This window comes from Chlorocebus sabaeus, chromosome 17 (assembly GCF_047675955.1).
Source record: "Chlorocebus sabaeus isolate Y175 chromosome 17, mChlSab1.0.hap1, whole genome shotgun sequence".
Classification (NCBI taxonomy): Eukaryota; Metazoa; Chordata; class Mammalia; order Primates; family Cercopithecidae; genus Chlorocebus; species Chlorocebus sabaeus.
In genome coordinates this window covers 48,136,735-48,149,182 of record NC_132920.1, presented here as the reverse complement: position 1 = coordinate 48,149,182, position 12,448 = coordinate 48,136,735, and the positions used below count along the sequence as shown (strand labels likewise).

Genomic DNA, 12,448 nt, shown 5'->3' with positions numbered 1-12,448 from the left:
TAATTCAACATATGTAAATCAATAAATATAATCCATCACATAAACAGAACCAATGACAAAAACCACATGATTATCTCAATAGATGCAGAAAAGGTCTTCAATAAAATTAAACACCCCTTCATGCTAAAAACTCTCAAAAACTAGGTACTGATGGAACGTGTCTCAAAAGAATAAGAGCTATTTATGACAAATCCACAGCCAACATCATACTGAATAGGGAAAACCTGGAAGCATTCCCTTTGAAAACTGGCACAAGATAAGGATGCCCTCTTTCACCACTCCTATTCAACATAGTATTAGAAGTTCTGGCCAGGGCAATCAGGCAAGAGAAAGAAATAAAGCGTATTCAAATAGGAAGAGAGGAAATCAAATTGTCTCTGTTTGCAGATGACATGATTGTATATTTAGAAAATCCCACTCTCAGTCGCAAATCTCCTTAAACTGATAAGCAACTTCAGCAAAGTCTCGGGATACAAAAGTCAATGTGCAAAAATCACAAGCGTTCCTATACACCAATAATAGAGAGCCAAATCAGGAGTGAACTCCCATTCACAATGGCTACAAAAAAGAATAAAATACCTAGGAATCCAACTTACAAGGGATGTACAGGACCCCATCAAAAAGTGGGCAAAAAGTTCTCTTCAAGGAGAACTACAAATCACTGCCCAAGGAAATAAGAGAAGACACAAACAAATGGAAAAACATTCCATGCTCATGGATAGGAAGAATCAATATTGTGAAAATGGCCAAACTTGCAAAAATTTTCTCCCATATTGTAGGTTGCCTGTTCACTCTGATGGTAGTTTCTTTTGCTGTGCAGAAGCTCTTTAGTTTAACTAGATCCCATTTGTCAATTTTGGCTTTTGTTGCCATTGCTTTTGGTGTTTTAGACATGAAGTCCTTGCCCATGCCAATGTCCTGAATGGTATTACCTAGGTTTTCTTCTAGGGTTTTTAATGGTATTAGGTCTAACATTTAAGTCTCTAATCCATCTTGAATTAATTTTTGTATAAGGAGTAAGGAAAGGATCCAGTTTCAGCTTTCTACTTATGGCTAGCCAATTATCCCAGCACCATTTATTAAATAGGGAATCCTTTCCTCATTTCTTGTTTTTCTCAGGTTTATCCATATACACCATGGAATACTATGCAGCCATAAAAAAGGATGAGTTTATGTCCTTTGTAGGGACATGGATGCAGCTGGAAACCATCATTCTCAGCAAACTATTGCAAGAACAGAAAACCAAACACCGCATGTTCTCACTCATAGGTGGGAACTGAACAATGAGATCACTTGGACTCGGGAAGGGGAATATCACACACTGGGGCGTATCAAGGGGAGGAGGGAGCGGGGAGGGATTGCATTGGGAGTTATACATGATGTAAATGACGAGTTGATGGGTGCTGACGAGTTGATGGGTGCAGCACAGCAACATGGCACAAGTATACATACGTAACAAACCTGCACATTATGCACATGTACCCTAGAACTTAAAGTATAATAAAAAGAAAAAGAAAAAATAAATAAATATACCTTTCTTAGAAAAAAAAAAAAAGAAAGAAAATGGCCAAACTGCCCAAAGTAATTTATAGATTCAATGTATTTCCATCAAGCTACCGCTGACTTTCTTCACAGAATTGGAAAAAAAAAAAAAAAAAAAAAAACTGCTTTAAATTTCATATGGAACCAAAAAAGAGCCCGTATAGCCAAGACAAACCTAAGCAAAAAGAACAAAGCTGGAGACATCACGCTACCTGACTTCAAACTATACTACAGGCTACAGTAACCAAAACACCATGGTACTGGTACCAAAACAGATATATAGACCAATAGAACAGAACAGAGGCCTCAGAAATAATGACACACATCTACAACCATCTGATCTCTGACAAACCTGACAAAAACAAGCAATGGAGAAAGAATTCCCTATTTAATAAATGGTGTTGGGAAAACTGGCTAGCCATATGCAGAAAACTGAAACTGGACCCTTTCCTTATACCTTATACAAAAATTAACTCAAGATGGATTAGACTTAAACGTAAGGCATAAAAACATAAAAAACCCTAGAAGAAAACCTAGGCAATACCATTCAGGACGTAGGCATGGGCAAAGACCTCATGACTCAAACACCAAAAGCAATGTCAACAAAAGCCAAAATCGACAAATGGGATCTAATTAAACTAAAGAGCTTCTGCACAGCAAAAGAAACTATCATCAGAGTGAACAGGCAACCTACAGAATGGGAGAAAATGTTTGCAATCTATCCATCTGACAAAGGACTAATATCCAGAATCTATAAGGAACTTAATCAAATTTACAAGAAAAAAAAACCATCAAAAAGTGGGCAAAGGATATGAGCAGGCACTTCTCAAAAGGAGACATTTAATGAGGCCAACAAACATATGAAAAAAAACCTCATCATCACTGGTCATTAGAGAAATGCAAATCAAAACCACAATGAGATACCATCTCACGCCAGTTAGAATGGCGATCATTAAAAAGTCAGGAAACAACAGGTGCTGGAGAGGATGTGGAGAAATAAGAATGCTTTTACACTGTTGGTGGGAGTGTAAATTAGTTCAACCATTGTGGAAGACAGTGTGGCAATTCTGCAAGGATCTAGAACCAGAAATACCACTGGACCCAGCAATCCCATTACTGGGTATATACCCAAAGGATTATAAATCATTCTGCTGTAAAGACACATGCACACGTATGTTTATTGCAGGACTGTTCACAATAGCAAAGACTTGGAACCAACCCAAATGCCTATCCATAATGGACTGGATAAAGAAAATGTGGCACATATACACCCTGGAATACAATGCAGCCATAAAAATGGATAAGTTCATGTCCTTTGGATGAAGCTGGAAACCATTGTTCTCAGCAAACTAACACAGGAATGGAAAACCAAACACTCACCCATAAGTGGGAGTTGAACAACAAGAACACATGGACACAGGGAGGGGAACATCACAAACCAGGACCTGTCGGTGGGTGGTGGGCTAGGAGATGGATAGCATTAGGAGACATACCTAATGTAGATGATGGGTTTACGGGTGCAGCAAACTACATGGCACGTGTATACCTATGTAACAAACCTGCACGTTCTGCACATGTACCCCAGAACTTAAAGAATAATTAAAGGAAAAAAAAAAAAAGAAATTCCTCACTTGGAATTCCTGGTGATCCTACTAACAGCATTTTTACTTTCTGTAAATATTGTAAACTTTTTGTGTTTGCAACACATTCTCAAATATTAGGGTTGCTTTGTCACATGTTAAAAATGCAAATACAAACAAGTGCCTTAGATATAAGTGTCTGAGCTAAACAAGTCCACAAGAATTAAGACATGTGTCTGCTAGAGTACATAATACCTCCGAGTTCTGTGAAAGACCAGTTATCACAGTTTGTTGTCTTCTGCCCTACCCACTCTAGGAAGAACTGTTTCTTCTCCTGATTTTACCCCTTTATATCCTTGTTAGATAAACGCCTTGGCAAGTTCAGTTGACACACAGTCTACCTGTAACATAAACGTACCTTAGTGCCTGCCTCTCACCTGGTACTTGAGCATACTTTCAATGCTATACCTCATCATGCAACCTGCTACCAGCTTCAGTATTCTGAGAACCATTGCCACTGAAATAAATGATAGTTGTGGCAATAATAAACTTTCCAAATTAATGATAATTTGTTGACAGCTCTTTGAGATTTCATTCTTCATGTTGGGGAACACTGGATGATAATTACTGTTCTCAACCTGTTTTAGTAACTCTTTGGCCACATGCATGTGCCTTAAAGGGGAGTGATTGCTTCTCTTAGCAATTTCCTACTCTCATGATCTTGCCTACTCTACTTCATCTCAAATTCTGGAAATGAATTGATTTTTGGCAACTCAGTCTGAAATTCTTTCAGTCTCATTTAGGGGATTTGTCTACTGTCATCAATAAGAAAAGGTCAACCTATGTCTGAGACAGGTGTTTGGAGGGAGCATTGTAATGTGTGAATAGGTGTTCACATCATATTTAGGAAATATTTCAATGCCATTAAATTAGTTGTAAGAAACAATATTTTTGTACTGCTCTTCAGAATGCAATTATATTCCCAGAATATAGAGAATATTTAAGAATATTCATGTTTGTGTGTATTTGTATGAGTGTTGGCATAGGTATATGAATGAACCCTGGAAAGATTAGTGTATGTTTATAGAACAGATGATTATCTTAACTTTTGAAGTATTATTAGTTCATGGCAAGCTTTACTTTTGGCTGAAACTGAATCATAAAGCTTGATCCTGTATTAAGGAGTTGTAATGGATTGTTACCAAAGGAAATGTTGGGAATTGGGATACGAGTGAGATCAAAATATTTATCTACATTTTTCTATGCATGTGGCGATTCTTCTGTAACTTTGTAATACTTTTGTGTATTTTCTGTCCTTGATCATCATGCAGGGTATCCCATGTAGCTCCAAATGTTGAATATAAAATTCTAACTTGCCTCTCCACCCACATCAGTTTCACAATTACTAGCACCTATCTCTGCCTTCCTTGTACTCCTTTCACTTAGAGTAAGAATCTATTCCCTGGAATGTAAATCCGTTTGGTAATTGAAGTCTCTTCTTTTTCTGTTTTGAAGGATGGGAGGAACAGTTTTATTGGACACCAACTGGGCGGGGTAGTGGAAGTGCCAAACAGCAAAGACCAGCGGGTCAAGTCAGCCAGAGCCATTCAAATCACCTACTACCTCCAGACCTATGGCTCTGCCACCCAAGACCTCATAGGGGAGAAGTGGGAGAATGAGTTCTGTAAGCTTATGAGGAAGCTCCAGGAGGAGCATCAAGACCTCCAACTCTACTCTTTAGCATCCTTTAGCCTCTGGAGAGACTTTCATAAGACCAGCATCCTGGCCAGAAGTAAGGTCCTGGTAAGCCTCGTGCTGATCCTGACCACAGCCACCCTCTCCAGCTCCATGAAGGACTGCTTGCGCAGTAAGCCCTTCCTGGGCCTCCTGGGGGTGCTCACAGTATGCATCTCCATCATCACGGCAGCAGGGATCTTCTTCATCACCGATGGAAAGTACAACTCCACCCTGCTGGGAATCCCGTTCTTCGCCATGGGTAACTATCCATCCTTGTGGTAATCGGATTCTTACCGGTTTGGGGCAAGGTAGTATATTTCTTGAATTCTCAGGTGGAAATCTGTTTTAATTTTGCATTGGTGTGTCTATGTCGTTATGTAAAATTTTACTTGAGGTTGTGTCTGTTTCACCTAATTATTGGGCCTTTTGTGAAATTATGGGATGACCGAACCATCTTCTCATTTAATTTAATGCTGTCAAATGTTTTTAAGTTATACAACATTGGAATTCTCTACTCAGATCCCTCAAAAATAACAGGTCAGGGATTATGAGAGACAGAGTTAAGGAGATCCAAAACCTACTTTGAGCAAAATGTTGTGGTCCATATTCATGGCCATTCTCAAGTTCATGGGAGTGAAAAGTGAATATCATGAGATGAAAATTTTGAGAACCAATGATGTGTCCTAATCTCAAAGAACTTAAATAAGCTTTGTTTATTAATTTATTTCAAAGTTTCTGCACAGAGTATACTCCATTCCTCTCCCTCTATATAAACTAAAACCTTCCTGCTGCCACTTAGATATATCTTCTAATTTTTTTCATCTTTAGTGAAAAGAATTAATGAATAGCCTCAGTCAAGATTATCTCATCTTGTAAGTTTTCCACCAGCTGTACATAAATGGTCTAGAAAATAGTGTAGGTGGTGTGTGTGTGTGTGTATGTGTATGTGTGTGTGTGCGTGTGCCTATTCCTTCAAAGAGAAGATCAAATCTGGGAATAAAGGCAAGTATGTGCTTAGCAACACGATTGATGTGTCTTTTCAGAAAAGAGATGATGATGGTGATAGCTATTGGTACAGCAAGAGGGTTCTACACATCAGGTGTGATGTAATTCCCTATGTGTTGCGATTTAGAGAATAAGCTACAAAGAGTTTATTGGTGGTGAACTGACATGAGCAAGACAGTCTTCATATTAGATACCTTAGGGCTTGCTAGGGCTTTTGCTAAAATTGCTGGTGAACTAATTAGGTGATGGAAAGATTTATCAGGAAAATAGAAAATTACGTATTCCATACCAATAAAGAGAAGAGCTACCTCTCCTGATGCTGGATTGTAACATAGGTTCTGTGAAGCCAGAGAAGTGTTTTCATTCCTTAAACAAAATAATTGTTTCTCGCTCTCCAGGTTAAAATCAGTTCTGAATTATAGCTTTATTAGCAATTTTAAAAGATGCAGGCATGTGGTCAGAAAGTCTTCTAGGTGACATAGGCGCTTTCTTTTTTGACCTTAGCAAACAATTTTGAGAATGAAAATACGAAGTGTGTTTATATGATAGATGCTGGGGTCTAACTGATTTATCTATAAACTCAATATCATTGTGGCCATGCTAAGATGTTAAGTTGTTTGTTCATCTTTTTTTTTTTTTGAGATGGAGTCTTGCTCTGTCTCCCAGGCTGGAGTGCAGTGGCATGATCTCAGCTTACTGCAACCTCTGACTCCCGAGTTCAGGCGATTCTCTTGCTCAGTCTCCTGAGTAGCTGGGATTACAGGTGTCGGCCACCACTCCTGGCTAATTTTTTGTATTTTTAGTAGAAATTAGGTGTCACCATGTTGACCAGGCTGATCTCAAACTCCTGATCTCAGGTAATCCACCCACCCCAGCCTCCCAAACTGCTGAGATTACAGGCGTAAGCCACTGCGCCCAGCCAGTTTATCTTCTTAAACCTCAGTTACTTCTCATATAAAATGGGGAGTATAATGATATCATTTTCAAAAACTAGGTTTGAAAAATGTAACAGTATTTAATTAAAGCTCATAGCCTGTACTAAATGCTAAGTAAATATCGGCAAGTTTTACTCTTTAACCTGATGTTTTAAGTGCAGTGGATTCACTGATGACTACAAAACAGTCCTTGGCTTCAGGAAATTGAGGCTTCCTGGATTTTGCATATCATCTCTAAATACATATTAATGTTGTTAATAAATGGTATCTTTCTTTTCTCCAAAGAACATATTCTATAAAAAATTCTTGTCACCAATGACAAAGATGAGTCTAGATTTGAACCATTTACACTTGCTACATTTTTTTGAATTAAGTCTCATCGCTTGAAATAATAAGATTTATAAGAACCATACAGCATGATTTAAAAATGAAACATATTTCATTGGAGGTTAACAAATTGGACACCTTACTGCTTTCGAGGGTTCCTTTCTTTCTTTTTTTTTTTTTTTTTGAGACGGAGTCTCGCTCTGTCGCCCAGGCTGGAGTACAGTGGCCAGATCTCAGCTCACTGCAAGCTCTGCCTTCCCGGTTTACGACGTTCTCCTGCCTCAGCCTCCCGAGTAGCTGGGACTACAGGCGCCCGCCACCTCGCCCGGCTAGTTTTTTGTGTTTTTTAGTAGAGATGGAGTTTCACCGTGTTAGCCAGGATGGTCTTGACCTCCTGACCTCGTGATCCGCCCCTCTCGGCCTCCCAAAGCGCTGGGATTATAGGCTTGAGCCACCGCGCCCGGTCTCGAGGGTTCCTTTCTAAAACTGCTTTCTAAAACTAATTAGGTCATGAAATGATTTACCAGAAAAATATACAATTACATATTCCATACAAATAAAGAGAAAAACTACCTCTACTGATGCTGCATTGTAACCTAGACTCTACAAAGCCTGAGAGGTATTTCCATTCCTTAAACAAATAACTGGAATGCTAAAAGCCACAGTGAGGGAAAAGTCTAGACCCTTCAACACACACTTTGCGCCTCTCCCAGTGACCTTTATATTCATACATGAACCCTGGACAGTGTAGGTGCAGACTTTAGAAAGACTGCTTAATAGTCCCTCTGAAGTATTTCTGCAATTCAAGTCCTTAAAATCTTCTGAAGGGAACATTTCTGCTCTTTCTGAAAACATACCAACAAAAGACCTAAGAACATGTACTTCAAGATTTTTGCTCCATGAAGGGGGCATTTGTTTTGTTGTGTTTTGTTTTATTTTTAAAATGATTGTAGTAGAAAAGAGGCCAAGATTGAGAACTGGTGAAATAAAAGGAACACTCCACTGGGTTTTCATCCCAGCTTTTCTACTAACTCTGTGAGTTATATTGGGCAGTTCTGTGAAGTCCCTTTGCCCTAAGTCCTTCATATATAAAATAAAGGATTTGGAATCTTCAGCCCTACAATGTGAAGATTTCAAAATACAATTTGTTTCATCTTTGAAGTTAGTATTTAATCCTTTACAAAAAACTTCTAAAGTATATGTTATCCTCAAATCTCTAATCTATAGTCTCCTTTGTTGCCTTCTAATGTTAGAGAGAAAGACAGAGAGAGACAGAGGCTTTAGAATAGAAAAATCACAGCTTTGCATACAGAGCCTCAGATGCACAAAGCTGTGAGACATAAAAACACATTGCTATGAAGGTGGTGAGGTAGAATGTGATGCTGAGCATAAATACGTTATGTTTGCCACATATATATCTGCTGGTGGTACACACAATGATGGTTGAAACCAGTTTTTGATGAATTACAGTTTATATGGTATCAAAACTTCATAATCCCTAAGTTAGTTGGGTATAAGGGAAAGAAGCCCAACTCTTCTGGTAAACCTCTATTTCTATTCCTATCTCCCTATAATGACTTCTTTGAGGTAGTGAGTGTTTATTTACTCCATTCTGTGTCAATACTCAAACTATTCATGCTTGTCAGTATCGTCCCTGAAGCTGGGTGTGTCACTGATACTGTTTGTTCCTCACACTGAACTGGCTCAGCTATCTTCTCTTTGACTGCCTATCTCCCATCTGTATTGCATCTCCTTGTTCTTTTTGGCTGGTCATTCATTCACTTAATATTCTCAATGTCATTTCAGAGGCATATATACTGTACCTAAATATCCCACATTTTTTAGGCCAGTGACAATTTTTACACTTTGTCCTGGTGTTCTCATAATAAAATTACATGTGTCAAATTGTATGTCTCAGATTTGGGTTTAGAAAAAAAGATTATTAGAGGTGCATGCCGTCTCTCTGGTGAAGCATTCAGAAAAGAATTCTAGAATTCTAATAATTTTTTTTTTTTTTTTTGAGATGGAGTCTCTCTCTATCACCCAGGCTGGACTGCAGTGGCATGATCTTGGCTCACTGCAACCTCCACCTCCCAGGTTCAAGTGATTCTCCTGCCTCAGCCTCCCAAGTAGCTGGGACTAGAGGCGTGTGCCACCACACCCAGCTAATTTTTTGTATTTTCAGTAGAGATGGTGTTTCACCATGTTAGCCAGGTTGGTCTGAAACTCCTGACCTCAGGTGATCCATCTGCCTCCGCCTCCCAAACTGGGATTATAGGCATGAGCCACCGCGCCCGGCCATAATTTTTTTTTTTTTTTTTTTTTGAGACGGAGTCTCGCTCTGTCCCCCAGGCTGGAGCGCAGTGGGGTGATCTCCGCTCACTGCAAGCTCCACCTCCCAGGTTCACGCCATTCTCCTGCCTCAGCCTCCCAAGTAGCTGGGATTACAGGCGCCCACCCCCATGCCCGGCTAATTTTTTGTATTTTTAGTAGAGACGGGGTTTCACCGTGTTAGCCAGGATAGTCTCGGTCTCCTGACCTCATGATCCGCCCGCGTCGGTCTCCCAAAGTGCTGGGATTACAGGCGTGAGCCACCACGCACCTGGCCCATAATTTTTTTTAAAAAATACTTGAAAGGACCTCATTTAGCGCTAACCTAACATCCTTTCTCTCTCTAAGCACATACCAATGAGAATGGCACTCATTTAATTTATAACTCATTATCCGCCTTTTTTTTTCCACCTCATTTGCTTTATGTGGATGTGTTTCCTCTTTCTGGAATGAGAAATATGGGCTAATATCACACACAGACGCCAAGCTGGCTCATTCTGTACTTTGCTGATATTCTATGGATAGTTGCCAGGGACGGTAGTAGCCTCGGATCACTATTTTTTTTTTTTTTTTTTTGGTCCATTCTGAGTCTGCGTTATGTGTAGAATTCTCACTTCAGTCAGCTCGACACCACAGGACATAGTGATGACTCGTTTTTTGCAAGTTAAAACAAGCCTTTCAGATACAGATTTTCATTCATTTTTCCAAACTGAGACTCATATTCAATTATGTATTAATTTTCAAATATTTATTGAACATCTACTATGTTCAAGCAATTTTGGTTTCTGGAGTCAAAGACATTGAACAGAATTGAGTAAGTTGTCACCCTCATGAACCTTACATTTTAGGACTGCAGAAGGGATGAATAGAACAACTAAATAAAGAAATATAAACTATGTTGTATGGTTCTTAAGTGATATAAAGAAAACAAATAAAGCAGAATAAGGGGTAAAGAGCCTAAGTGGTCAGATCAAAGTCTTTCTAAAGAGTAAAACTGAAGCAGAGAGCTAAACGAAGCACCTGAGATGAGTGGCTCTGGCAGAGAGAAATATATGTGGAAAGGCTTTAATATAGGACCTTGCTTGGTGAAGCTGAAGAAGAGCAAGAAAGTGAATATGTCTGGATCAGAGTCTGATCTGAGTATGAGTGTCACGAGAAGGGGTCTAAGAGGTAGTACTGGGTCAGGTCATACAGGACACTGAGAATTAATCTTCGAGTGAAATGAAAGCTGTTTGAAGTATTCTGAGACAAGAGTGTGTGGCCCGACATACTTTATAAAGACATTTTTGTCTACACTACATAAATTAATCTGCAATGGGGCAAGAATAATTCTACAGAGACTATTTGACAGGTTATTGCAAATTCTGCATGAGACATAATGGTGATGTGAAATAGCATGGGAGCAGGGATGGTGATAAAAAGGAATTAGACTCAGGGTAAATATTTGAAAATAGAATTGACAGGACTCAGTGAGGGACTAGATATGGTATGTAAGAGGAAAAGAATTGTTAAGAATGACCTCAAGCTTAGAGGACCAAGTAAGTGATAGAATGCGTTTGCCATTTACTGCAGTAGTGAAGACATGGGAGGAATTCACTGTGGGGGAAAAATCAAAACCAAGTGGCAAATGTAGAGTCAGCAATATAAAGACAGTACATAGATCAGGCTCAGAGGAAATCTGTACATCAGAGCTGAAGATACACATCTGAGATTCATCACAGCATAGCTAATATTGAAAACCACAGAATCCAGTGAGATCAACTATAAAGATAAATATAAATGAAAAAATAAGGCATCCAAGATTTGAGCCCCAGAGCATTTTAATGGTTAAAAATTGGGAAGATGAGGGATTCAGAAAATGATACTAAGAAGGATCAGGCAGAATACTAGCATGAGAAGCAAGAGAGAATAACTAACCGGCAGCAGAGTAAAGAAAGTGTTTTATGAAGGAACAAGAGATTGATTGTTCCAAAAGCGGTTAAGAAATTGTGTCCACTGAGAACTGAGAAGTAGTCATCTGATTTAGCAAAATAGAAATCATTGGTGACTTTGAAAAGAGCTACTTGGGGGAATGCTGAAAATGAAAGAGTAATTTCAAGAGATTCAATACAGATTGGAGGAAATGAAGTGAAGATAGTGAATATAGACAATTATTTTAAGGGATTTTTAATTAAAAAGAAATTAATGTTTGCATGCTGATAGGAACACACAGGTGAGAAAGAAAACTTTATAGGAAAGCAGAGAGAGGAAGAAATTACAGAAGCAATGCCACTGAGTAGGAAAGAAGGGACTAGATTCAGAGCATAAGTGAAGTCATTGCACAGACAGTTCACCTACTATAGGAAAAGGAGAGGCCTAATACATGGACAGATCCAGATAACTCAGTGTATATGGGGATGACAGCATGTGGAAATTCTCCTCTGTGCCTTCAGCTTTGTCAGCAAATATGAAGTCAATCATCAGCTGAGAACAAACTTGGGGAAGGAGGCATTGGTTCGTGGAAAATGAAAGGAATTTGAGTCACCTTGGAAAAATGGAGACTGAATTAGAGAAGAAAATTCAGACAGAGAACTAGAAAACTCTAAAGGCCCACTTGAAGTTTGTGTTCATGAATTTTTTTAAAAAGAAATGAGTAAACATGGTTTCTGTTTTTTTAACCCCTAGGCACATATAGCTGTGCAGAAGAGTTAGGTAGGTGTTGAGTTGAATTTAATCAGAAAACAAAAAATGAGGTTTACAGTATACACAAAGGTGTGACTATAATGACAGATCATGAAAATTGTGCAGGCCAGGGTCAGCTAGACTAGACCATGTTGCAATAACAAATAATGCCTTAATTATGTTAACATAACAAAGATATATTTCTTGCTCGTCTCACAGTTTGGTGTGGGTCAGGAAGATCTCTTTGCCACCTCTCTTCCAACAGAGACTCAGGGATCCAGGATGCCTCCATCTTGTAACCTTGCATCCTCAGAGTTTGTGCTCAAGGCC

At 39.0% G+C, this 12,448-nt stretch overlaps 1 protein-coding gene across 1 annotated transcript in view; it reads left to right on the top strand.

The window, feature by feature from the left end:
• PTCHD4 (patched domain containing 4) overlaps window positions 1-12,448 on the top strand; it is a 198,196-nt gene that overhangs the window by 56,390 nt on the left and 129,358 nt on the right. The window contains exon 2 of the mRNA XM_007972309.3: window positions 4,638-5,118. Within this exon, the coding sequence (XP_007970500.3) occupies window positions 4,638-5,118 (481 nt within the window). The remainder of the gene's footprint in view (window positions 1-4,637; window positions 5,119-12,448) is intronic.